Source organism: Trichomonas vaginalis, chromosome IV (genome assembly GCF_026262505.1).
Source record: "Trichomonas vaginalis G3 chromosome IV, whole genome shotgun sequence".
Taxonomy (NCBI): Eukaryota; Parabasalia; order Trichomonadida; family Trichomonadidae; genus Trichomonas; species Trichomonas vaginalis.
This window is the reverse complement of record NC_067206.1, coordinates 39,881,927-39,907,531: the sequence shown is the minus strand read 5'-3', so window position 1 is coordinate 39,907,531 and position 25,605 is coordinate 39,881,927. Positions and strand designations below refer to the sequence as shown.

General features: G+C 35.0%; 18 protein-coding genes and 1 pseudogene across 19 annotated transcripts, besides 2 other annotated features; 11 read left to right on the top strand and 8 right to left on the bottom strand.

Annotated features, from left to right (window-relative positions):
• Window positions 1-13,054: part of a mobile genetic element that runs on past the window's edge.
• On the top strand, window positions 2,871-3,191 carry TVAGG3_0252710 (organellar and viral DNA polymerase type B; the record flags this gene model as incomplete). The annotated part of the gene is made up of 1 exon (XM_051228093.1): window positions 2,871-3,191. The coding sequence occupies one exon, from the start codon at window positions 2,871-2,873 to the stop codon at window positions 3,189-3,191; it is 321 nt and encodes a 106-aa protein (XP_051113079.1).
• Window positions 3,998-4,609, top strand: TVAGG3_0252700 (organellar and viral DNA polymerase type B; the record flags this gene model as incomplete). Its single annotated transcript, XM_051228092.1, has 1 exon — window positions 3,998-4,609. The coding sequence occupies one exon, from the start codon at window positions 3,998-4,000 to the stop codon at window positions 4,607-4,609; it is 612 nt and encodes a 203-aa protein (XP_051113078.1).
• TVAGG3_0252690 (KilA, N-terminal/APSES-type HTH, DNA-binding family) lies at window positions 4,698-5,388 on the top strand (the record flags this gene model as incomplete). The annotated part of the gene is made up of 1 exon (XM_051228091.1): window positions 4,698-5,388. A coding segment is annotated over one exon (691 nt), but the record flags the coding sequence as incomplete, so codon positions are not given.
• TVAGG3_0252680 (uncharacterized protein) lies at window positions 6,471-6,920 on the top strand (the record flags this gene model as incomplete). The annotated part of the gene is made up of 1 exon (XM_051228090.1): window positions 6,471-6,920. The coding sequence occupies one exon, from the start codon at window positions 6,471-6,473 to the stop codon at window positions 6,918-6,920; it is 450 nt and encodes a 149-aa protein (XP_051113076.1).
• On the bottom strand, window positions 7,398-7,982 carry TVAGG3_0252670 (Poxvirus D5 protein-like family; the record flags this gene model as incomplete). Its single annotated transcript, XM_051228089.1, has 1 exon — window positions 7,398-7,982. The coding sequence occupies one exon, from the start codon at window positions 7,980-7,982 to the stop codon at window positions 7,398-7,400; it is 585 nt and encodes a 194-aa protein (XP_051113075.1).
• TVAGG3_0252660 (uncharacterized protein) lies at window positions 8,664-9,461 on the bottom strand (the record flags this gene model as incomplete). Its single annotated transcript, XM_051228088.1, has 1 exon — window positions 8,664-9,461. One exon carries the CDS (start codon window positions 9,459-9,461, stop codon window positions 8,664-8,666), a length of 798 nt encoding a protein of 265 aa, XP_051113074.1.
• Window positions 10,066-10,484, top strand: TVAGG3_0252650 (uncharacterized protein; the record flags this gene model as incomplete). Its single annotated transcript, XM_051228087.1, has 1 exon — window positions 10,066-10,484. A coding segment is annotated over one exon (419 nt), but the record flags the coding sequence as incomplete, so codon positions are not given.
• Window positions 10,668-11,985, bottom strand: TVAGG3_0252640 (protein of unknown function, DUF4106 family; the record flags this gene model as incomplete). The annotated part of the gene is made up of 1 exon (XM_051228086.1): window positions 10,668-11,985. A coding segment is annotated over one exon (1,318 nt), but the record flags the coding sequence as incomplete, so codon positions are not given.
• Window positions 13,055-13,331: 277 nt separating the features above from the next.
• TVAGG3_0252620 (protein of unknown function, DUF4106 family) lies at window positions 13,332-15,367 on the bottom strand (the record flags this gene model as incomplete). Its single annotated transcript, XM_001300591.2, has 1 exon — window positions 13,332-15,367. A coding segment is annotated over one exon (2,036 nt), but the record flags the coding sequence as incomplete, so codon positions are not given.
• Window positions 15,368-15,909: 542 nt separating this feature from the next.
• Window positions 15,910-18,420, bottom strand: TVAGG3_0252600 (structural constituent of cell wall; the record flags this gene model as incomplete). Its single annotated transcript, XM_001300590.1, has 1 exon — window positions 15,910-18,420. The coding sequence occupies one exon, from the start codon at window positions 18,418-18,420 to the stop codon at window positions 15,910-15,912; it is 2,511 nt and encodes an 836-aa protein (XP_001300591.1).
• Window positions 18,421-18,668: 248 nt separating this feature from the next.
• On the bottom strand, window positions 18,669-18,977 carry TVAGG3_0252610 (glycine-rich protein family; the record flags this gene model as incomplete). The annotated part of the gene is made up of 1 exon (XM_001300589.1): window positions 18,669-18,977. One exon carries the CDS (start codon window positions 18,975-18,977, stop codon window positions 18,669-18,671), a length of 309 nt encoding a protein of 102 aa, XP_001300590.1.
• Window positions 18,978-19,776: 799 nt separating this feature from the next.
• Window positions 19,777-20,595, top strand: TVAGG3_0252590 (phage tail repeat-like family; the record flags this gene model as incomplete). Its single annotated transcript, XM_051228085.1, has 1 exon — window positions 19,777-20,595. One exon carries the CDS (start codon window positions 19,777-19,779, stop codon window positions 20,593-20,595), a length of 819 nt encoding a protein of 272 aa, XP_051113071.1.
• A 139-nt stretch (window positions 20,596-20,734) lies between these two features.
• On the top strand, window positions 20,735-21,046 carry TVAGG3_0252580 (uncharacterized protein; the record flags this gene model as incomplete). The annotated part of the gene is made up of 1 exon (XM_001300588.2): window positions 20,735-21,046. A coding segment is annotated over one exon (312 nt), but the record flags the coding sequence as incomplete, so codon positions are not given.
• A 69-nt stretch (window positions 21,047-21,115) lies between these two features.
• Window positions 21,116-21,358, top strand: TVAGG3_0252570 (serine threonine-protein phosphatase family; the record flags this gene model as incomplete). Its single annotated transcript, XM_001300587.1, has 1 exon — window positions 21,116-21,358. The coding sequence occupies one exon, from the start codon at window positions 21,116-21,118 to the stop codon at window positions 21,356-21,358; it is 243 nt and encodes an 80-aa protein (XP_001300588.1).
• Window positions 21,359-21,736: 378 nt separating this feature from the next.
• On the bottom strand, window positions 21,737-22,213 carry TVAGG3_0252560 (uncharacterized protein; the record flags this gene model as incomplete). The annotated part of the gene is made up of 1 exon (XM_051228084.1): window positions 21,737-22,213. A coding segment is annotated over one exon (477 nt), but the record flags the coding sequence as incomplete, so codon positions are not given.
• Window positions 22,214-22,483: 270 nt separating this feature from the next.
• Window positions 22,484-25,605: part of a mobile genetic element that runs on past the window's edge.
• On the bottom strand, window positions 23,635-24,378 carry TVAGG3_0252550 (annotated as a pseudogene). The gene has a single exon. A coding segment is annotated over exon 1 (744 nt).
• Window positions 24,395-24,796, top strand: TVAGG3_0252540 (uncharacterized protein; the record flags this gene model as incomplete). The annotated part of the gene is made up of 1 exon (XM_051228083.1): window positions 24,395-24,796. The coding sequence occupies one exon, from the start codon at window positions 24,395-24,397 to the stop codon at window positions 24,794-24,796; it is 402 nt and encodes a 133-aa protein (XP_051113069.1).
• On the top strand, window positions 24,816-24,971 carry TVAGG3_0252530 (uncharacterized protein; the record flags this gene model as incomplete). Its single annotated transcript, XM_051228082.1, has 1 exon — window positions 24,816-24,971. The coding sequence occupies one exon, from the start codon at window positions 24,816-24,818 to the stop codon at window positions 24,969-24,971; it is 156 nt and encodes a 51-aa protein (XP_051113068.1).
• TVAGG3_0252520 (phage tail repeat-like family) lies at window positions 24,991-25,575 on the top strand (the record flags this gene model as incomplete). Its single annotated transcript, XM_051228081.1, has 1 exon — window positions 24,991-25,575. One exon carries the CDS (start codon window positions 24,991-24,993, stop codon window positions 25,573-25,575), a length of 585 nt encoding a protein of 194 aa, XP_051113067.1.

The following is a 25,605-nucleotide window of genomic DNA, read 5'->3' as shown; positions in this document are numbered from 1 at the left end:
GCAACATACATCCTGACCTCGTTCATTTTGTTGCTAAATTCAGTAAAAATATATTTTATGTTAGCATGTTAGATCTAACACGTTTTCTAACCTCATTTCTAACCTCTTGAATTTTCATGAATTTTATATATTAATGTTTTGTCAAACATGAACGTAAATGTTTTGTCATGATTTCATCGTAAATGTTTTGTCAAGACTTCTTCGTAAATGTTTTGTCGAAACTTCATCGTAATGAGCGTAAATCCGACAAAAATATATTTTAGGTGAAGTGGTGAGATCTCACCTCTTTTCTCACCTGTTTTCTCACCTCTTGAATTTTCATGAATTTCATCGTAAATGTTTTGTCGAAACTTCTTCATCGTATATGTTTTGTCATGATTTCATCGTAAATGTTTTGTCAAACATGAACGTATATGTTTTGTCGAAACTTCATCGTAATGAGCGTAAATGACCCAAAAATAATGTTTATGTTAGCATGTTAGATCTAACACGTTTTCTCACCTCTTTTCTCACCTCATGAATTTTCATGAATTTCCTTAAGATAGAAAAAATAAAATTAGTTTTATTTTGTATTTATTTTTTTATTTTGTATGTAAGAACAGAAAATGACAAACATTGAGTTTGAAACAGTTAGAAAGATAGACAATGACACCAAAGTGGTTAGAATTGGTGATTTAAACGTAAGATACTCAAAGAAATACAACAAATATTCTTTGTCAGACATTTTATCTCCATCTGGAAAGAGACCGATGGACTGGGTTAGAATTGTTTCTACTCAGAAAATTTTGACAAGAAATCCTAAGCTCATGATATCAGTAGCATTTCATGGAACAAGAGCATATCTTATAGACAAAAGTCTTATACCAATAGTTTTGTTATGGATTGACCCAGTTGTTGGATATAACTTCATAACTTATGGTTCATTCGATACGGAACGTTGCAGTGAAGGCTTACTTTACATCGTTCAGAAACCGAAGGACTTCAACACAAAAAGATATAAGATAGGAAGAACATATAATATAACTCAAAGATATGACAGTACAGTCAATAGAGTCAGGGTTGTGTTCGTTTATGATATGAGAGCTGCAGAAACAGAACTACTTGAAAAGTTTGAGAAAATGTATGGTGCTCCCATAAAAGGTAGGGAAACGTTTGAAGTAGATGAGATAGATAAAGCTATAAAATTATTTGACGAAGTTGCTGAAAAATACATGTAAAGCGTTTATTTTTGGTCTTTTGTGAAAGTCAGAAAATAACAGTTATCTAATGAAAAAGTGTCATTTTTTGTATGTAAGGTATGATTTCAGGGATTTTTTTGACGAAGTGTTACCCTTCACTTCGTCAAAAAATAACAGTTATCTAATGAAAAAGTGTCATTTTTTTCATTTTTTTGTATGTAAGATATGATTTCAGGGATTTTTTTGACGAAGTGTTATCCTTCACTTCGTCAAAAAATAACAGTTATCTAATGAAAAAGTGTCATTTTTTTCATTTTTTTGTATTTGACGAGAATGTTTATGTTAGCATGTTAGATCTAACCTGTTTTCTAACCTCATTTCTAACCTCTTGAATTTTCATGATTTCATCGTAAATGTTTTGTCAAGACTTCTTCATCGTAATGAGCGTAAATGACCAAAAAATAATGTTTATGTTAGCATGTTAGATCTAACACGTTTTCTAACCTCTTTTCTAACCTCTTGAATTTTCATGATTTCTTCGTAAATGTTTTGTCAAACATGAACGTATATGTTTTGTCAAAACTTCATCGTATATGTTTTGTCAAGACTTCTTCGTAAATGTTTTGTCAAACATGAACGTAAATGTTTTGTCGAAACTTCTTCGTAAATGTTTTGTCAAGACTTCTTCGTAAATGTTTTGTCAAGACTTCTTCATCGTAAATGTTTTGTCGAAACTTCTTCATCGTAAATGTTTTGTCAAGACTTCTTCATCGTAAATGTTTTGTCGAAACTTCTTCGTAAATGTTTTGTCAAACATGAACGTAAATGTTTTGTCAAAACTTCTTCGTAAATGTTTTGTCATGATTTCATCGTAAATGTTTTGTCATGATTTCATCGTAATGAGCGTAAATGACCAAAAAATAATGTTTATGTTAGCATGTTAGATCTAACACGTTTTCTAACCTGTTTTCTAACATCGTAGAAAACTCATGAATTTTCATGAATTTTCCCGAAATAAAAAATAAAGTTAGTTTTATTTTTATTTATTTTTTTATTTTGTATGTAAGAACAGAAATGTCAACAATCGGCACAACAGCAATACAAACAACTACAGCACCAAACTCGTTAGTTATGAATCCTACGTCAATGTTAGTAGAGATGAAAAGCTTCATTCCTTCTTCATATACTTTCGAAACAGAAATACAAAGAATAAAGCAGGAACTTTTAACAAGTAATTTAGACTGTAGTGCGAAAGATGAAGAAAATGAAGAATATCTTTATGAAATGGAGGACATTATTGACCATTTGCCTAAACTACCTGAAATCCAACAACAAAAACTCACTATTCCTGAATTCGACGAAATTGAAGTCAAACCAACTGACTCGGTAGAAATAAAGAAGTTCATACGAAGGGTAAACTATGAATTCCTTGGTTTTCATTGCAACCATAAGGTTATGGACAAAGATTGCGACATGGTTTATAAAAATATTTCTGACATATATAAATCTGAAGAATTTAAGACCTACGACAACTTTGTTTCGTTAGTTGCTGAATGTGTTTGGGAAATAAGAGATAAAGATAGAAGAGGCAAAGTATGGAACAAACAAATAAGACCCGCTATGTTTGAGATGAAGAAAACCATTGACGCCTTGGTTGTTTTAGCAGGTAAGGTTTCAGAATATAACGCAAAAATGAACCCGCAATGTTCTAAATGTAAAGCAGCAATGAGGAGATATAACTACTCCGTCAAAGAGATAGAAAGAATGAGAAACGACTATGCAGACTTAAAGAAAGAAGCAGAGAAGCCGGTAGAAGATAAAATGGATATGTTGACATTTCTGAACAAAAACTATCCAACAGCAGAAGATTTCCTTCTATCTGACGTCAAGAAGAAGTATAAAGAAACCTTCGGCATAGTTAAAACATTCGATGTACTAAAAGAAGAAATAGAAGCTACGAAACTGTTTAAAGTCATGAACCATCGCAACATATACCATGTAAAACGCTTGTGAAAAAAACAGGTGAGAAAACGGGTGAAAAAACGTGTTAGATCTAACATGTTAACATAAACATTATTTTTGTCTGATTTACGCTCATTACGAAGAAGTCTTGACAAAACATGTACGAAGAAGTCTTGACAAAACATGAGGTGAGAAAACATGTTAGAAAAGGTGTTAGATCTAACATTCTAACATAAACATTATTTTTGCTGAATTCAGCAACAAAATTCATGAAAATTCAAGAGGTGAGAAAACAGGTGAGAAAACGTGTTAGATCTAACATGTTAACATAAACATTATTTTTATTGAATTCAGCAACAAAATTCTGAGTAAAATGACATATGGCACGTGTCAAACCGTTGAGTTTTCACAAAATTTAAAAAAATAACTTGGGTGAGAAAACGGGTGAGATCTCACCTCTTCACCTAAACATTATTTTTGTCTGATTTACGCTCATTACGAAGAAGTCTTGACAAAACATGTACGAAGAAGTCTTGACAAAACATTTACGAAGAAGTCTTGACAAAACATGTACGAAGAAGTCTTGACAAAACATTTACGAAGAAGTCTTGACAAAACATGAGGTGAGAAAACAGGTGAGAAAACAGGTGAAAAAACGGGTGAGATCTCACCACTTCACCTAAACATTATTTTTGCTGAAAAATGACCAAAATTCTGAGTAAAATGACATATGCTTGCTTCCCTCGGAAAACCGAGAGAAGAGATTCCGTATGAAAATCATGAATTTCCTTAAGATAGAAAAAATAAAGTTAGTTTTATTTTTATTTATTTTTTTATTTTGTATGTAAGAACAGAAAATGACAAACAATGAGTTTGAAACAGTTAGAAAGATAGACAATGACACCAAAGTGGTTAGAATAGGGGATTTAAACGTAAGATACTCAAAGAAATACAACAAATATTCTTTGTCAGACATTATATCTCCATCTGGAAAGCAACCACACGACTGGGTTAGAATTGCTTCTACTCAGAAAATTTTGACAAGAAATCCTAAGCTCATGATATCGGTAAGATTCTATGGAACAAGAGCATATCTTATAGACAAAAGTCTTATACCAATAGTTTTGTTATGGATTGACCCAGTTGTTGGATATAACTTCATAACTTATGGTTCATTCGATACGGAACGTTGCAGTGAAGGCTTACTTTACATCGTTCAGAAACCGAAGGACTTCAACACAAAGAGATATAAGATAGGAAGAACATATAATATAACTCAAAGATATGACAGTACAGTCAATAGAGTCAGGGTTGTGTTTGTTAATGATATGAGAGCTGCAGAAACAGAACTACTTGAAAAGTTTGAGAAAATGTATGGTGCTCCCACGAAAGGTAGGGAAACGTTTGAAGTAGATGAGATAGATAAAGCTATAAAATTATTTGACGAAGTTACTGAAAAATACATGTAAAGCGTTTATTTTTGGTCTTTTGTGAAAGTCAGAAAATAACGCTAATTTTTTTATAAAATATTTTTTTATTTTGTATGTAAAGACAGATATGTCAACAACAGAGAACACAACAACAGTTATAGTCCATGAAGATATAAATGAAGAATATGAGTGGGTTCAGTTTAACAAACAACTCCGTCTCATTCGTTCGGTCAAAGATGACATGTACCAAATGCAAAGTATTTTGACAGCATGTTATGCTCCAGATACCAAACATACAGACGATTGGTTCAAAAACCAAAGCACACAAGAACTTTTGAGCGAAGCACAGCGAGCCCGACTTCCTTCGGGGTCGCCTAAAACTCATGAAAATCGTAAAAATTTGCCAAATGGTTTGAGAGGTTGGTATGTACATAGACTTCTTGTAAATGCTGTTGCAATGTGGGCTTCGCCTCGTTATGCTTGGTATATTTACAGACTTCTTGACGAAATTCATAGACAAGAACGTGAAGAGATGGAAAAGAAACTTCATGCAAAAGATGAAGTCATTGAAGCAAAAGATGAAGTCATTGAAGCAAAAGACAAAAGCATTCAGAAAAGAATACCACGTTCGGTACCAAAAGGAAAGGAAAAGAACTATAAGTATATGATTTATACTGAAGAGATGGAAAATGAAGAAGATAAAGATATGGTTATGTTGCATTTAGTCAGAAGAAACAACAAAAGCTTTTACGACCTTGCTAAGATTTACAAATCTGACAGAAATTGGTTCTATCGCGAAAACTTACCGATTTCAATGACACCGAATGAAGATGTGAAACAAATAGTTCAAGATACGTTACCTCAAACACACTATGATATTAAAGGTTGTACAATTCTTACCTTCAAAGAAGATTTGCCATTGTTAAAGGAAAAAATAACAGAGTATTTTGACAACTTCAAACAAGTAGGGTAAATGAACTCTTTATTTTTCAAGCTTGACTTTTTACAATTTGAACTTTGTTTGCGTAGATATGAATTCTGAAAGAAGTATGAGGGTCTTGTATGACTTTGTACTTCTCCCATAGTTCATATCTGTCAAACTTACCTGCCATGGACTCTTTCATAAGTTCCATGAAATCGTCTTCGGACAATCCGGGGAAAAGTATTATGTCAGTAAGTATTCTTTTAACATCCTTACTTAAACTCTTGGCTGTCTGTACACATATTACGACTGAGATGTTAAAGTGTCTGAGCTTCTTAAGAATTCGACACATGTCTTGTTCTCTGTTCTTTAACAAAGGATGAGAGGCGAAATCATCTAAGATAAGAAGACATCTATGAGGGTATGTCTTCCAATCGTAAGATTGCAATTTCTTCGAAATGTATTCTATCTCTTTCTGTTTGTTTCTGAAGTGTTTCTTCTCTAATATTCCTGCATTTCCTCATTTGGGTCTTTAAACTTAGAATTTATATACTCATTTATAGCATTATACTTCAAAACTCTTCTTTGGTACTTCTTTATCCAATCTAACAACTCAGTATCCTTTATACATACTAACTTAGACTTCTTTATAATATCTTTGAACGAATTGACGGTTTGGTCAAATTGACCAGAAGTACTACAAATAACAACTAACTCATAGAATGGGTTCTTCTCATCTAGTTCTTGTTGTTGTGCAGCCATTTTAAGATAAGTGAAAGTCTTACCCGACCCAGGTGGTGCAATTAGACCTGTTATACCATTCTGAGCAAATAAGAACTTGTCATGTATAGGCTTTTATCTGAGCATTTTCTAACTTCCTCTGTTCTTGTTTAAAACATTCTCAAATTTCTTGTCAATGTCAGCAAACTTTTTTTTCTAACATATTTTTAGAAAAATTAAAATTTTATCTTTTAGAAAATGTCTAGCGATTTCGCTATCTATATTCGAGACAAGCTTTTCGACAGCAAAACATCTGTCGACCATAAAATCTTACATAGTGTAAACAAGAAAGGTGAATTTGTTCTAAAGTTCTGTTTCTGGGAATATGACAAGAACCATAAAACATTAAGCAGAGCAGTCTTAAAATTTGTCATTGACAGACTTGTTGACAGAGATGACGCCGATTGGAAAGATGAAGTCCAACAAAAGTTCTTAGAATGCAAAGAAGACACATGCGCTGTTCTTGAAGATGAAATAGAAAACAGAATAGATGAGCTATTAAAGGACAAAGAACTTTTACATAAATATAGTTGCGCCAAATTTGACATAACTCCACCAGAAAAGAAGAAGAAAGAAAAGAAAGAAAAGAAAGTAGAAGAGAAGAAAGAACCAGAGCCAGTTCCAGAGAAAAAGAAATTTGACATGTAAAAATAAAATTTTATTTTTAGAAACATTTCTGGGTCAATGTCAATGTTCTCTTCCTCTTTAGGAGTAAACACTGGCTTAGACTCTAAAATCTTTTTACCCAATTTACCTTGAACTTCAACTATCTTAGACTCATAATATTCATAGTCGTCTGCTTTCTTTGGTTCATAAGGTATAACAAGTTTGTATGCTTTGCCTTCTTTAAGGTTTGAGAACCTTCTGTCAAAACTTTCTTTGACTGTTAACAAACCTTCTATGTCTAAGTCTTCAAATTTCGCACCATTTTTAGTCACAATAGCAAACTTAACTGGTTCGATGTTCCAAACTTTGCTGAATGAAGACTTTTCAAAATGGTAGAAGTAAACATTCAAATATGTGAATGGTCTAGTTCTTCTTTAAGTCCTGTCATGTACTTATTTACTGAGATGAATTTTGTCATCTTTTTCTATCGGATAAAAAAAATATTTTTTGTTTTTAAATTTACTCAGAAAAATTTTTCTTTGTATATACACCATTCTGAACATCTAAAAGACTTTTGACATTTGCCAAGAATGTTCGTTTAGAAGCTGTCATATAACCATATTCTTGACAATATTGTTTATACGAATCGTACAATGACCTTTCATCTAATGACACAAAGTCAGTTTCATCTATGAACAGTTCATATACACTCTTGTTTGCTTCTAACAATGTTTGTCTCTCTTCGGTATGTGGAATTTGTCTTGGATTGAACTTAGAAATATCTAATGTCATGAAATATGAGAACAAGTGGTTGTAAAAGTCAGATGTCAAAGTTTCTGCTAAGTCGTCAAAATATTCAGTATCTTGCATATGAGCTTCTGACGTTCTGACAACTACATATCTTCTGTCAGAACTTTCTAACTTCATCGGAACAACATTGTTTGAAACCATAATGAAGTTTGCAACATTTTCACAAACTCTTTGGTCTTTATACTTTCTTTCAACAACTCCAACTTTGTCTGTTATAAGACTCTTCAAAGCATCTGAGTTCAAAACTTTTGTTGTATCTATACTTTGAAGTTCATTGCAAACTATAAGTTTCATATTCTCAATTGAAGAGTTAAATTTACCGCAGATGTTTTCTAAGTTTGTCATATTAGGGTTCGAATAACCTTCTAACAGTTTGCACAAAATATCTGTAAAGAAAGTATTCTTACCTGTTCCTTGTTTTCCAATTATAATGAGAGCAGTTTCATTTTTAGCACTTGGATGTTGTAAGATATTTGCAAACCAACATAAGATATACTCATAAACCTTTTCGTTTCCATTGCATATAATTTCTTTGACATGGTCTAACCAAGCTTCTATAATATTTTCTTTCCATTCTACTTGTTCGTATTTATATCCAGTGAAGATAGAATAGAAGTTTGGAGAAGGTGTATAGAACTTTATACCTCGAACTGAAAAATCTTCTAACTTTGACAATAAGATATCCCAAGCATCTAACATCTTCATTCCAACTTGTACAACTTTTATTTTCTTAAGTTTTTGTCTACATTCTTGTTCTGAAACTATTGTTGCTCTTGGTTTGTTAAAGACAACATCCCATTCTTTCATGACATAACATTCTGGGGCAGAGTCAACATAAATGACTAAACGTTTCAAATTCTCGACTGCTTTGTTATAGTCTCTAAATGGACACATATTTCTGAATGCTTGGAAGTCATAAAAATCTGAAACATCTATTCTGTACATTTTTATAAAAATAAAAAAAATATTATTTTTTTATTCTTGACTTTGTTGTTCCATTTGTTGCATTTGTTGTTCTTGAGCTATTTGTTGTTGAAGTTGTTCTTGTAATACAATACTTTCACCAGTTGCATCTTCCAATTCGAAACTTTCTGCCGTCATTGACAAATACATAGGACATAAAAGTTTTACAGGAACAAAGTTTGCGTCAACTAATGTCAACGTTATACTTGCCAAAGTGTTTGAGTTCACTAAGGTTGAAAATTCTGCATTCGAATGAACAATAGGCAAACCAGCAGAGAAAGTATTGTTTATACGCATAAGTATCTTTTGGTCATAATAGTTTCTGTCGACATTCGAATAACACTTTGAACCTAAGTTTGAAACAATATATAAGATTGGTGTGCTTAATGTCAATGGAATAGACATTCCTTGTATGACACCTTTTCCTGTTATAGGAAACTGTTGGTAGTAAAAACCAGAAATAAGTTTTGTATTATAGCTCATATCGTTTATAGTAAACTCAGTCGGACATCCAAACATAATGAAACCTGCTCTAGTTGCAGCACATGTTACATCCGTCCTTAAAGTATTAAATAAGTCAACAAAACCTGTTGGTGGTATATCTGAGTAAGTATCTTCAAAGGAGTATTTTTTACCATTCACAACAATAAAGTCTTCTGGTGTCAAAAGAGCAAAACAGGCTTTAGTCGTCATTGTGTTTAAGGTTAGTTTACAATATCGTCCTTGAGGACTTTGTAAGTTTGTTGTTATAGAATTATATGACTCAGGGTTTTTAGTCGTAATAGTATAAACCATTATGTCTTCTGCCATTTACTTAGCAAATAAATTTTAATGAAATGTTGTGGTCGTCAAATATTTTTATAACGTCTGGGAAACTATATTTTAAGTTCAACGTTTCACCTCCTTTCATAACGTATATCTTGTCAATGACATTATATGAAACACCACAGCAACTAATGTCGGGTTCTATTTCTTTGATGTTTATATCGTCTGCCTCTGTCAAAAGTTTCAATAGTTCTTTCAAAACTTCATGAGGTGCAATGACATATGAGTTCACTTTTACAGGGTTGTGTTCGACCAAGTTTAACATTATACTTAAAGCTTGACAAATCTTCTCCTGAGTTTGAAGTTTGTCTTTCAGTTGTTGGTAGTCGTTTCGAATATCTGCAACAGAACTTAAGTCTCTGTTAACTTCAGGGTATGTTGGTTGTTCTTTTACAGGAACAATTGTTATACCATCTTCATCTTCGTATGGTTTCCCCACTTCAACATCTCTGTCTTTGACATTGACAATAACACTTTGACTGTTTGTTTGAGTTGGTGAATTTAACTTCACATCTGCCACCGCCATTAAACCTTTTGAAACACTTACGCTTCTATTTTTCGGAAATGACATTTTATTTAGAATAAAAAGATGGACGAATTCGGATATCTCTTCGAATTGAAGCAAAACAAGGTTTATACTCACAAACAATACAAATACATTGACAGAATAGTTCTTTACACAAACAATGGAAAATGTTATAGAATAGCAGTCTTTGCTGAACCTAAATATTTTCATAAAGCAAAGAAAGTTGGTATAACCGAGATGGTGAAAGTTCTTGAAGCAGACAAAAATATAACTTCAAAACTGACCGATATTACTAAAGGAAAGTTTATAATACAATATTATGTCAAAACAGGTGTCATAACTATTTACGATGGAGAGAAGTCAGTTCAAGAACAACTTACTGACCTGCTGCCAAAATCTGCTCGATGGAAGCTGTCGTTATGCCAATCTGAGGAGCCCCAGCAGGTTTCATCGAACGAATCTTCAAAGAGCATCTTCCGTGAAAAGTGCTATTGGTTTTGTAAACTTCTTTGCTTTCAATTCATCTGGACCGTCTCTGTCACCAGTATATTGTATTTGAACTGTACCAACAGTTGAAATACCACCCATAAAGTCTTCTGAGTCAGCAAATGGAATGCCAAGCCAAAAGTTTGAACGGTCTCCATTTGTATATTGAGTTTTTTGACTTCCTGTATGAGTCCATACTTTCACATATGGCATAATAGAACTTTGCATTTCAGGGTTAATAGTTGTTGTGAAGTTGTTGTTAAAGTTCATAGCATCTAATGTCAAGTTGTATGACCTCATATCCTCAACTGTAGAATATTCTTCTCTTGGATAATATTTGCCATCTATGTTTATATGATATTTAATACCAGGGTTGTAGAAACAAGAATAGTCATTTATAGTTCGTCTGAACAGTACAAACATAGTATCTGCATGTTTCATTGCAGTTGTTAAAGCAATATCTGTTCTTGCACCTGGGTCAGCACTTTGGTTTCCAACTTCACCTGCAAAGTCTTTGACAGATATTTGGTGTATAGGGAACATAAGTGGAACTGCAATATATTTGGCAGCTAAAGCATTTGAAATATCTGGGTCCAACATATAGACTGCAAGTCTGCTTTCTATTCTCTTGCATTCAAATTTTTCGCATGTAAACTTAACTGGGTCCCAAGCAGTTCCACCAGCATTGAAATAATAGTTTACTTCAGTGTTGAGGTTTGAGAAACCAAAGTCTAAGTCAACTTTGTCTTTGCAAAATTCGGCGAATGACGTTTGATTTGTTCCCTTTACGTCTGTAATAGTGAATGGGTCTTGTGTTGGTGCAATGACTAAGTTATTTTTGCTTGGAGTAAGTTCAATAGAAATTTTTCCTGCCCAGTTTGGTAAGTATCTTAAAAACCTGAAGATGAGGAAAGATGACAAAGGAACTCTAAGTTTCAGTTTTACTTTGGTTACTGCTGCTGCAGTTTGTCCAGAAAGGTTAACATAAACTCCTGGAACGTTAGGGTCAAGTCTTCTTATTTTCTCAATAGTTGCATACTGGTCTGTTTGTTCTCTAGCTTGTGGTTGTACTGAGTTTCTCAAAGCGAACCATTCATAGTTTGCCCATGTTACTGTTTGAACTAAGTCAGAGTTAGAATATATCTTATATCCCATGAAAACTTCTGGAGCATATTGGTATCCGATATAGAAAATTCCATTGCAACCTTTCTTGTCAGACAACTTGGCAGAAGGTTTTATTTCAATGTCTTGTTCCACGTATAAGAATGAGTTGTCAATAGAAATAATATGAAACCTGTCGCAAGCAATATCTACTGTTGTTGAAGAACCTTCTCCAAACTCACCTACGTTTCCATAAGAAACAGCAGTTGTATATTCGTAAGTTCCAGGAACTATTTCTGACCTTCTAATGGCATTGTCGCATTCGTTATACCATTCGGAAACATTTCCGTTCATGGCATCCAAAACTGTTGGCGTTATATTCTGAGCGGCGTACATTTCATATGGGTAAAAATATAGAATAGTTGGATTTATATGTCATAATTGTTTCGTACCAAGCTTTACTTTCTTCCTGACTGAGTTTTTAACTCTTCTTTTTCCTTCATTGCCACTACTTTCACTAGATGAAGTTACTTCTTCACTACTTTCACTTTGTTCTACTCTTCTTCTTTGGTGTCGCTTTTGGTAACTTGCCCTCTGCTTCAAGTTGTTGCATCTTTGCCTCATGTTCACCTAGTATGTTGTAAATTTCCCATGTCCTTTTTGCCTTTGGGCTCTGGTCGCCCATCTCAGGTAACCTATATCTTAGAAAGATTTTGTCATAGTTTGTATTTGAGTCTTCGCTTATTGTTTGCATGACTCTTTCCTGAGTTTCCGGTTCAAGCTCTTCAAACAGAGCTTGTCCATATGGAATAAGCTCGTTTCCAAATATATGTTTTTGTAGCCATTCTGGTTTTCTTTCCATGTAACCAATAATATCTTTTGTGAATGGGAAAGCTTTTACCCACTGTTTCAGTCTTGCGTCATTTATTTCTGTAGTTGGTTTTATTTTGTCAAGGAACATGTTTTTCAATACTAACATTTCATTTGGTACTGTCCATTTGAGTTTTCTTAAATATTCATCCATTCTCGGTTCATTGTCTGCAAAGTAAGTTTTTATGACATTTTGCAAACTTTCGTTTGCAAGGTCATGTACAATAGGTTCTCTTCCTTCTCTCTCCCTAACTTTCTTTCTAAACTCTTCACCAAATATACCATCTCTATGGTTCTGTGTAGTTCTTTGAGATAAATGTTTTAGAACGTCAGGTGTTATATTTCCTTCAGCCATGTTCATTTCATACTGGTCCAAAATATCTGCATGTTTCATATCTTTCAATGGCATTAAAGCCGCGCTGAAAATACCAGCTATATCTGGTTCACCATTCACTTCCATTGCGTCTACAACTTCTTGGAATTGTGGTTGTAAGTTTATGAACCACCTATCCGGATTAGCTTTATGACCCCATCTCATTGTAGTTCCATAGTCTGCAGAAACAAAAGTAGGTTTGTTTCCATATTGGTTGGGTTCTGAATGAACTTTAAACAATGTTTCATTTCTATATGTTTTGTTGAAATTTAACCTTTTATTTTCACCGAGTTCAGCCACAGATTGAACGTTATATGGTCGTAAGTAAAAAGGGTTATTGTATTTGCGTACATTATCTTTCAGTTCTTCCATTCTTTGCTGAATATTTTCATCTGATGTTGGAGTCTTTTGTATGTCGGCGAACATTTTTCGATATTCTTCTACTTTGTCAGCCGAATTTTTCTTAGACTCTTGGAAAGATTCCATATTCTCCGCATACTCTTGTTGAGGGTCAAGATTTTTCGGCTGTTCCAAATCTTCATCTAGTTCTGTGAAGTTAGTTTCCAAAGGAGGGACTTGTTCGTTTCCTTCAGGCTCTTCTAGCTGTTGTTGCTGAACTATTTCTTCCATGTCTGGTTGTATCTGAACTTCTTCCTGTGGAGTTTCTTGTACCTCATCTGCTGGCATTTCATATATTCCGAGACCGTTTTTAACAAGTTCCCTATTTAAGTCATCCGCATTCATAAGCCTTTCTTCTTTCGTTCCGTCTCTATTTTTTACGCGTTTCATGAAGAGAGTTGAATCATCATTTATCTCTGACACCAAATATCTCGGAGTAAATTCATTCATGTCATTTGGATGATATGCTATTAAATCATATCCCTTAGCGAGCTTGTATTTTCCAGGTTTGAGATTATATCCAATTTGGTGCTGAGCCATAAAGCTAAATAGGTTCGGGTCAGTATTTCCTTCCTTGAACTTTCTAATAGCTTCTTTATATCTGTCACTAAAGTCAAGAGTATCTGGGTAACCATATTTTTTCTTAAGCATTTTTAAGAATTCTTGGTTTCCTTGCTCTGTTTGTGCTGGTTGTTGTGCTGGTTGTGGAGGTGGTTGCTGTGCTGGTTGTGGAGGTGGTTGTTGTGCTGGATTTTGAACTGTTGGTTTTGGTTGTTGTTGTGGTGCTGGATTTTGAACTGTTGGTTGCTGTGCTGGATTTTGAACTGTTGGTTGTTGTGTTGGTTGTTGTTGTTGTGCATGCCTGTGTCTGTGTCCATGTGACGATGTAAATGTTTTAGGTAGTCCTGGTGCAGGTGCTTCTCTTGGAGGGTTTGGTGGTATATAAGTTCCACTAGCTAGTATATAAGTTCCACCAGCTGGCACATATGTTCCATCTGCAGCATAATGTCCTACCTGACTTTTCGTTCTTAAGAAAGCATTTACTAGGTCTGTTTTGGTCTGTTGTAACTCTTTTTCTTGACTTTCCACAACAGTTGCTCTAACGGCGTCATAGGCACTTTGAACTGCCTGTCTCGTTGCTGCATCTGTTATTTTCGTCATATTTTGTGCTACTTCTCTTAACTCTTTGTCGAAACCTTCAGACTTCAGTTTCTTTCCAGATGAGAAGTCGTTCACTAGTTTCACCTTACTATGAAGAGCTTCGAAGGCGTTCTTAAAGTCAGCATTCATTAAAGCTTCATTTGAACTGTCTTCATCTGCTTGTATTTTTGTCCTTATTGACCCTATAAGTTGGGCTGCTTTAGCGTTGGCTTGGGCATCTAACCAGTCATTATTAGCTTTTATAATATCTGCGCTTTTCATTGCCTTTTGCATGGCTGCGTCGTTATTTTTACTTTCTTGTGCTAAGTTTTCATACTGTACGGTTTGGTTTTGCAACTGTAAAAGTTTTTCTGCCTTTACATTTGCTTCAACTTCTTTTTTATACTCATCGCTATCCATATATGTCTTCAGGGCTTTTTGTTTTATCTCTTCATCTTTCAGTACTTTATATTGAGTAGTATGGTTTTTCAAATTTATAACATCTTGTTCCATTTTTGCTACTTCTGCTGCTTTTTCTGACACTTTTTTCGCATATTCCTCTGTACTTAGTTCTTTCAGTTGTTCTTCTTTCTTCTTTTTCTCTACGTTTAACTCATTGAGTTTCTTTGTGTGTCTGTCATATTCTAGTTTCTTTTCGTTTTCACTTATTTGTTTCTGTATGTCTATGTTTGACTTTTTGACATCTGTTATTTGATTTTTGAGTGAACTCAAATTCATTTGACTTTGAGGGTTATAAGCTGTTCCGTCTGCAGCTCCACCATAGCCTGCCATTTTCGCTAAAAGTGCCGCTCTTAAACCTCCACTCTGTGCACCAATAACTCGGTTTAAAAGCATAGGGTTGCTTGACATTTGTTGCAACATAGTGGGGTCATTCATCATTTGTTGTTGCAACTGTTGTTGCGGTGTCAGTTTTACTATTGGATGTTTCAATGCTCCCTTCCTCTTACGTATATTCTTACGTAGCTTACGTGGCATTTTAAGTGAAGTTAAAAAGCGGTTTTTGACAGATGTTTATATGACACTTTTTGTTCAGCACAAAAAACTACTCGGTCAAAGTGTTGTCACCGGCTGGTCGGCTGGGGTTCGGTCCTCCTCTTGGGTCTTGGGCAAAATTCTTAGGGCTAGAAGGGGCGCAGCCCCTGGAAGCCCCTCATACCTGACCTTAAATGATACGTATTTGAAAACAAATATCATATTCCCTTTAACCTTTCAAAAAAATCTGAATTCAATTATTGAAGGCTTTCGGAAAATTTTAAATGCTTTTATTCAAATTAAAGATCCTTCAAGAATCAGATACTCCTCTCAAAAACCACAGACCAGATTGAGACCCCATAGAAAACAAATGTTCATACAATATAAAATGATCAAAATAGATATAATATATGATTTTTTGAGAAGAAGGTATTCAATTTGATCTGTGGTTATTGAGTCTGGTCTGTGGTTCTTGAAGGATCTTTATTTATATATTTGTATTTGAAAAATTGTTAATACACTTTAACTACTAGAATTTTATATTTTTATCCAAGAGTCAATACTATTAAAACAGCAATGTTTGATAATGAAATATGCCCTGTATTACGTATTGGTACTGAATTGCACTCGTTCTTGCAATCTTCTCTCAAAGATAAGTCTGTTACGCCTCTAGATTTAAAGATCTGGAAACTCTCCTTCGGAATGCTGAATGAGCCACATTTTTTGAGTTCAGGACAGTCTGCGAAGGCGTCTTTGTCAATTTGTGTTATACTTGGAGAGCTCACGAAAACAAAATTCAGATTTGTGCAGCCTTTGAACGCCTCAAAACCTATGACAGAAATATAATTTCCGTTAAACAAAATTTGATTCAACTTCCTACAGAAATAAAAAGATCTTGACAAAATTTTCTGAGTTTTCACAGAAACAACGAAAGTTCTGATGTCGCTTGAAGGAAGGAAAGTGTAGAGAATTGTTTGATCAATACTCAGCAATGCTCCATTGTCAAACAAAAACTTGTTTTTCCCTTCAAACAGCTGTATCCTCTTCAGCAATGGACAGCTCAAAAAGCAGCCGCCCCTCACTTCTGTAAGGTTTGAGTTTTGCTCCAGTTTCAGAGTTGCAAAGTTTTCATTGTCTGCAAAAGAATTCTCTGATAAAGTAGTGATGGATGCAGGGAGGGTTAATTCTTTTATGTCGCAGTTCTGGAAAGCGCTTTCCTCAATGACTTCTACGCCGTTGTTTATAATTAAAGTCTCTAGGTTTTGGCACGAATAGCAGCATTTTACGGGAATTGTTGCTGTTGATGTGGAAAATGTTGTCAAAAGAGAAGATTCGAAAGCGGAAATGTCAATGAAATTCACTGTTGAAGGGAGATTTGCTGTTTTCAAGCCACTCTTTGCAAAACATTGGTTTCCAAGCGACTGGAGTTTTGTGTTTTCCAGTCCGATGTTCGATATCTTCGTGCAGGAAAGGAAAGCGTAATTCGCAATTTTTGTGATGGATTGAGGCAAAATAATTATTTCCATATTGATGCAGTTTTTGAAACAGTTCAAAGGAATGATACTGATGGTGCAGTCCGCGTGGAATTTCACACTTTGCAATAAATTGCAGTTGAGGAAACAGTTTTCTCCAAGAGTCCTCAATCCTATTGGGAACTCAATTGTTTTGATTTTGCTCGACTCAAAAACACTCGATTCGACAACAAGAGAAGGGTTTCCATCAAAAATCAGACTCCTGAACTCCTTCGACTTGAAAGTACTCGCAGAAATCTTATTGCAAGTCGATGGAACATGCAAATCTTTCGTTGCATCACTCCCGAAGTAGTCAACCATGTTCTGTTTATTGTCAACAATCAGAATCTGGTCGTCAATTGAGCAGTACTCATTTCTGTCTGTGTCCACAACAAGGGAAGAATTGCAATTGAGGTAAACACCGGCGCCAATTGAGTTGACTTTTGGAGGAATCGAAATATTCGTCAGAGAAACGCAGCTGGCGAAAGCGTTTTTGCCAATTGTAGTCAGTGAATCAGGTAAAACAATTAAATTAAGAAGAGGACAGCCAGAGAAAGCTGATTCATGTATCTCAGTGATTTTCTCAGTCAAATAAACCTTCTCCAGTCTGGAACAGGATGCGAAACAAGCGCTCATTATCAGAGTCATGATACCGTTGCATTTGAACTCTTGTATCATGGTAGATGACAGAGAACGGACATCGATTTTCCAGATGTTGTCGTGGATTGTTATCGAAGGAATTGGAACTCCTCTGAAAGCGTGGGGAGCGATATAAGTAACAAAGTCAGGAACAACGAAATCCCAGTTATACGTCCTAGAAACAATCTTCAAAGTAGAGTTAGAATTGCCTTGGTAAATAATCAAACCATCTGTCTTGAAATTTCCGTTTCTCGGGTCGATTTCGAAGTTGGAAATGGCCACACCGGAGAAGGCTGAAGAAACAATTTGGTTGACGTCCTTTGGAATGAAGAAATAAGTCAGCCTTGTTCCCATAAACGCATCTGCTCCGATTTTTTGAAGTTTGCAGTCAGGTGAAATGTCAATTTGATTCAGACTTCCTTGAAAGACGTGATCGTATCCTTTGATGTAGTCGTCGATCTCAAGCAAAGAATCTGGTAATTTAATGTATTTGAGAGAGGCACAATTATAGAAGCAGCCTGCTCTGATGTACTGAAGATTTGGTGGTAATGTTACGTTTTTAAGATTGTTGCATTGAGCAAAAATAGAATAATTTAGGTCTAAAAGAAGGAAACAGTTCGAAAAATCAATGTATTCTAAACTAGACGATGAAAATACCCATGGGTAGATATATTTGATCTGACTTCCTATTTCAAATGAAATATTCTTGAGTTTTGTAAGACAATTTGCAAACGCACTCTTTAAATTTGTGTCCCCACCAAGTATGGTGGTACATGCAGCTCTAACAACATATTGGCTTGGAATTGTTTCTCGAGTTTTCCTAAGATCAGTGTAATCATCTGAATACTCAACGCCGAATTCATCGGTATTGAGGGATTTGGAGAAATAAACTAAGAAAATTATCATTTTAGTGGTTCATATGGGAAAAATTGGAAAACTAAAATTCATAATAAACCAAGTTTTTTTACCTGATGAAAAAATAAAAAAAAATGTTTTTCAACAATCACTTGGTTCATCTAAGCTTTACTGTTCATCGATACATAAATAATAATCATTAAGTCTAAACTGAATTGGAGCTGAAAGGATGTGTGATATGCAAAAAGATTGATAAAAAGCAAACCAGCAGCAAATGAAAGGCATGAAAAAGGATTTTATTATGATTTAAACAAATAACTATACATGAATGGAACTGCATGAACATTCCTGAGAAGCAAGCGTTCATTCGAACAAAAGCATTTTTGAACGCACTTGCATTCTGAAGGAGATAATGACGTAATGATAGCATAGCCATGACCTCTATTATTTGCAAATTTTAATTCAGAATTTTCAACTCTAATTGATGCAGGCAAAGGATCAATTTCAGTGGTCAATCTGTCCTCAGAATAAACAAAACCAGAACCACCTGCTCCAAGACCTCCTCCGTATAATCCACCACCTCCGCCTGGAAAGTAGTTATGTATCATGTTGTCTTCTCCAATGAATCCAATACCAAATGTGCCGGGGGGATAATCAAGATATTTTCCATGATGTGTTTGATTTGCACCAGAGTATTCTTTATTATCAAAATCACCACCTGTTATTCCGCCACCTGAACCAGCTGCTTTACGATTATCTTGCCCTCCACCACCGCCAGCAATCAAAAATCGAGATTTTAAATCATCTAGTTTAATTCGAAAGTCAGTGGCGCCTCCTCCTGAATTTGACAAACCGCCCCAACCACCGCCATTAAAAGCATTCTCGTGGAAATCTGGCCAAACTCCTCCTTAGCCTCCAATATAAAGATATAAAGATATTTTTTGAGACAAAGAAACTTGCATAGCTGCATAACCTCCAAAACCTCCATAACCAAAATAACCATCATAGTCCAAGTTGCCCTCATAGCCTTGAGTACTTATATAATGTCCCCCAGCAGCTCCATAAACTTCAAAATAGTATCTTCCAACTTTCAGATCTAGTTTTATCGGTGTACATGAGAAACTGACCGTACAGGGATAATTAAATCTGCAAGTACTGCCACTGCAAATTGGCTGATACTCGGTTTTGAGAAGCCTCCCGTTAATAGTGGAATACTTTCCAAACTGGAAATCAATTTCAGGACTAATATCTGACATTTAGATTTAAACAAAAATTTGGAAGAAAATGCAATGGTACTAAAAAAAAAAAGTATTGGGGCTTCCAGGCACTTCGTGCCCTCTAGCCCCGAAGATGTTTTGTCACTTTTCTGTCACTTTTCAGGGAAAAAACATTTTTATTAAATATAAAATGAATTTTACAAAACCACCGCTACCCTTCTTTGGAAATAAGAGTAGATGTAAAGATATTCTATTGAGAGAACTTAAGAAACTACCGAATGGTCTAACATTTGTAGATTTGTTCGGTGGAAGTTTCTATATATCTCATTTGTGCCATACCGTATTCCCAAACTCAAAGATTATATGCAATGACTTCGACAACTATATGAACCGTCTCAAACATATACCAGACACAAACAAAATATTGAGTGAGTTGAAAGAAAAGATACCTATAGGTAAGATGGAACGTATACCATTAGATAAGAAAAATACTGTCAGAGAGGTTTTGAAAAAAGCAGAGTATATTGACTGGGATAGTATATCTTCTAGACTATTGTATAGTGGTTCTATAAGAGTTCATGACATTGAAACACTTATGTCAAACGTTTTATATCTTAACTATACAAAGGTTTTCAAAGAGGACATAGAAAAATATACTGAGGGTATAGAGTTTGTGAGATGTCGTTGGACAGAGTTGTATGAAAAATATAAAAACAAGGAAAATGTTTTCTTTATAGTAGACCCGCCGTTCTATAACACATATGATTTTCAATACCAAGTAGACTGGACTTTGAGAGACTCTTTAGAAACTTTAGACGTTTTACATAACCATCCATGCTTTTACTTTACATCCGATAAAAGTGGTTTGGAAAGTGTCATGAGATGGTTAGAGGATATACATGACTATGATTTTAGATACGATAAGATAGAATATGAGAGAGGTCCTATAAACCGGAAAAAGTGTCACAACAAAGAAATTTTATTGGTAACTAAATGTGGTTTGAAATAGGACTACTTGTTTTAGGTTTTTTCCATTGTGTCATTTACTTATTTGACGTGGCAGAAAGATATAGAGAATATGAAGATGAACCAATACCAGCAAATGTTCAGCATATGTACTCGTAAGAGATATTTTTATCTAATATTAAATGGACGCACAGAACTTAGCGAATGCACAGCAACCTGGACAACCAAACCCAGAGAATATTCCAAATGAAGTTAGAATACAAACTGCAATGGCAAACTATGGTCAAGTGCCAACAGATGTACAAATGCAAACTGCCATGTCAAATGACGCTGCGTTAGGTTTGCCACCATGGTATGCAAATATGAGATGGAAAGAGTTTTATACAAACCCTGAAGTGGGATATAAACAACTCTATGCAGATGACGCGAACACAGGAGTTGACCCAGAGTATGTTTTCTACCAGAGGAGAAATAGAATGTATGAGCTCCAGTTAAAGAATGCTATGGAACTCAACAGGAAACGTAAGAGACTAGGCGGACATTAGATTTTTACATATAGTAAAATGGGTTTCTTCAGTAGTATTGGAAACTTCTTCAGAAGAGTTGGAAGAGGTATATGGAATGGAATAAAAACCGTAGGAAGAGGAATTTGGAACGGAGTCAAAAATATTGGTAAAAGAGTAGGTCAGTTCGTTGGTATTATACCTAAAGACCCTGAACCAGAAGAACAAGCTCCTGTTATACAACAGCCTGAACCTGCACCACAGTCAAGTTGGCAACCAAATCCAACACCTCAACCGTATTAAAAATTATATTTTTACCGTTCGATAGTAGTTGTATATGAAACTAAGTTCTAAGTAAAACGCATGGTATAATGGAATTATTCTCTTTCTTCCATCTGTAGTAAACCATACTTGAAAGTCTGAAATACTTCCACTCGGCGGTTCATATAGCTTTGTAGGTTTTTCGTAAAAGTCATCATTTGCCAAGCATAAAAAAGAGTTTTGTGCGCCAGAAAATGAAGCATGAACGATAATAGCATCTGAGTCGAAAACATTTTCATATGTTCCATTAGGGTTTTCGACTTCATAAAAGTCCGGGTGTACTGGATATGCTGCAGGCTGATTTAACATCCTCAAAAATCTATACCATGCCAAGTTGTTATATTTTGTAGAAATATAAACGTCTTCTCCAAGGTCTTCTATTCTATTGATTTTAACAGTTGCATTTTTCCTGTCATATATAATATCGAGATGGTACTCTCCTTCGTCAATGTTGTACTGTTTTGCATATTCGAGATAGATATCGTTTATTTTTTCTTGAAAAGCTTGAAGAGTTGTTTCTAAGTTTACAAGCAAATTCACTTGTAAAAGTTTTCCCTGTTCAAATTTCTCATACGTACGTTTCTCTTTGTTATAGTATCGAATTTCAAAAGCGACCGTAAATGGGAAACCATGTATGGCTTCTGAAATGAACTTCATTCTACGAAAGCCAACAGCTTTTGTGACGGATGGGTCTCTTAGCCATCTTAGTGGGTAGTCAAAACGATAGCCTTCATGCTTTACGGTCTCTGTCTCAAACTTTTGACCGACATTCGTAAAAAGTTCATCTAATGGTTTAGTTGTAGCAACTCTTGAATTTTCTTTTTCTATTGAAAGCATATTTTATCTAGAATAAAAATGTCGAAAGAAACAGCGTCTATGAGAGAAATACAACACAACCGACAACTCATTTTGCAAGCTCTAAATAAGAACACAACAAACTTTTCAAACTATTCTAAGATATCTGAGTCATTGAAAGAAGGAAACTTAAAACTGACGATAAACCCATTGACAGACGAGTTTCTGTTTCAAGACAGTAAGAACCATACTGTTTGTATAAATCCAACAAAAAGAACTTTAAACGAGAAACCTATAGATGAACTTCTTTTGAAAGCAGATATTGACAACAAAGCTGACAAAGAGTATGTTGACGATGAGTTAGCATATCTGGCTAGTGGGTTAGTGAAGAAGGCAGATAAGGAATATGTGGATGAAAAAGATGAAAAAATTAAAGAAATGGTTGAATGGTACCATGAACGGACATCGAAGATTTTAGAAGGTAAAGCCAATACAGGGTGGGTTTCAGGATGTTTAGACCTTAAAGCCGACAAAGAAACTGTAGATATGTTGGCACAAACGGTTTCAAGTCATACCAGAGGTTTAATGGAAGATGGACAACAGTTGAAAGAGCTTGAGAAAGGTGTTACAGAGTTAAGGAATACAAAAGCAGACTCGACATGGATAGCTGGATATGTAGATGCAACAAAAGAGTATATTTTCGCATGGACAGAAGGAACATACCCACAAAAATATCATAGACATAGCATCTCTGACGTAAATGAACTTGAAGAAAAGTTATATAAAAAAGCTGACAAAACAGAGCTTCAAACGTTAAAGACAGAAATACTTCAAACACTATATCCTATAGGTTCTATTTACGTCAATGAACTCTACCAAACCAGAAGTAGTACTTGGTTTTGGAACTTGGACTCAAATAGTCGACAGGTTTTTGTATTGTGCAAACTCTTCAAAGGAAACAGGTGGAAGTAAAACGATTTCAGGTGAAAACTACCTGCACACAGTCACTACATAATTTAACTACAGCTGAAGCAGGTTGGCATAAGCATAGATATTGGGATTGGTCAGCAATGACAAAAGGTAAAGGATATGATGTTAAAGACGACGTTAAGTTTGCTATAAATTGTTACTGGGATGACACTCAGGGAGGAGGAAACCATACACATCGCGTTTCAGGGTATACGCAAACAACGGGACAAAGTAAAGACTACATGCCACCTTACATGACAGTTTACGCATGGTATAGAATGCTTAGTCGTCATTTTCAACTTCTTTAGCATATTCGTCAGGAGTTGTCTTATATTTGTTAGGAACTGTCTTTGAAAGTATACCACCTTGAACCTTAACAAGTTTGAAACGAGGTCTGACAATAGTAGTTTTATCTTCTGCTTGCAGTCTGTACATTTTGCCATGTTTGCCTAAAACTTCATAATATTCTCTTGTATACTTTCTTCTATTTTTACGAACACGAACGTGAGTACCTGTCGAGTTCCCATTGTTGTCATAGTCAATAGTATTTTCATATGGGTCGCGTTTAGGTATTTCTATTTTTACTTTGTCACCTTTCTGAAGTTTGAAGCCTGGCATTCTTTCTTGTTTGTCTCTTTTGACTAAACTATTAAATATATAGTCTTTCTCTAAGTCAGGGTTGTTTTTCATTTCTTCGGGGGAGTGGTTTCCCAAACCTTTTTGTTTACGGCTATTGTAAATATTTAAAACTTGTCTCATCTTTGCCATGGAGAAGTGTCTATATTGTCGTCATATGACATTTCATCTACCTCACCACCTTGTGGTTGATTTAAGTCTCTTAAGATTTTTATACAACTGTCAATGACACCAAGAGCAGAATGGTTTTGGTCGACAATGAAATATTGGTTTACATTTTTTGAACGCAGATAGTTTTTATCGTCTGATTTGAAAGAACTTTCACAGTCAGATGTCAGTTTTGTTGGATGGTATTTGTCAACGAATATTGTCAAAGCAGTTTTCACATCTAAAATATTTTTGGACCATAATGGTATGGCTTCACAGTATCTTGTGTTTTGACCGACAAATATTAGCCAGTATGGTGGTCCATCTTCTCTATATCTCGGAATGTTTTCCAAGATATCCATAAACCAAGCATTTGGTGTTGAACTAAAGATTTTTACCATGAGTGCTTTCTTTGTCGCCTTAGAAACATACGGGTCCTTGTTTGAATTCGTCATTTTTAACCCATAAGAAATGGGTTTATTTGGCGCAATAGCAGGAGTCGCATCTAGATTTTTGCCCGCAGTGGGAACACTAGCCAGAGGTGCATTTGGAATTGGAAGGAAGATTTTGAGTACATTAGGTATACTGAAAGAGAAAGCACAACCTATTATACAAACCGTACAGAAAGGTTGGGATGTAGCACGAGATGCAGCAAATCTTATTCCAAATCCTGAAACAAGAGGAAAAGTTCAAGGCTGGATGGACAATGTAGGAAGACAAGCAGGAAACTACTATAACAAAGCAAATGACTACTATAACCAAGCAGGGCACTATATGGACCAAGGTGAAAGATTCTTTAACAGAGGATATAACCATGCACAACAGTGGGTAAACAACAACCAACCTCAACCGCCTCAAACGTGGGGAATGTAAATTTTTTTACTGAGATGAAATGAACAATACAGCATTGAGACAAATGGGCTCAAGATGGCTTTGTCGGCTTCCAGCAGTTACACAACCACGTGTTTGTCAAGTTCTTCCTATACCTCAGGAAGTTTTAGACCGACTTAAAAAACCTAAACAACCAGTTGAAAACAAAACAAACTAAAATTTTTTACTGAGATGAAATGACCGAAGAAGTTGAAACGGTAGATTTGACACCACAAACAAAAAGTTCAGAACCATTGTCAAAACCTGTCAAAGAACTTACAGATGAAGAGAAAAATTCAATAATAGAAAGTGTGAGGTCTGGAAATACAAATCCTAACTACAAAGTCACTTTTCATAAAAATGGAACGGCAAGTATCTCAAAAAAGAAACAGACTCTCACAAATAAAATATTGAAGTCTGAAGGAGCTTTCGAGACAACAGATGGAAAAGTTTACTTCACTGACCAACAGTTCATTATAGAACATCTCATTGACTTAGAGTCGAAATATTCTAAACTTTACAACAAACACAAAAAGTTGAAAGGAAAACAAAAACAGATGGCATATGATATTTATGAAGATACTAACGACACAACTATTCCAGCAAGTGAAGTAAAGTCAAATGAACCGAAAAGTGACGAAAAACAGATAGAAGAAGGGAAGCCAAAAACTGAAGATAAACCAAAACCAAAGTTTAGTTTGGAGACTAAAACAAGTCAACCTTCATTAGCTGGTATGGGTTGGCGTCAAAGACTTTTGGCAGCGGGTGGTTACGTAAAGTAAAGAAAAAACATTTTTTTATTTTTATAAAAA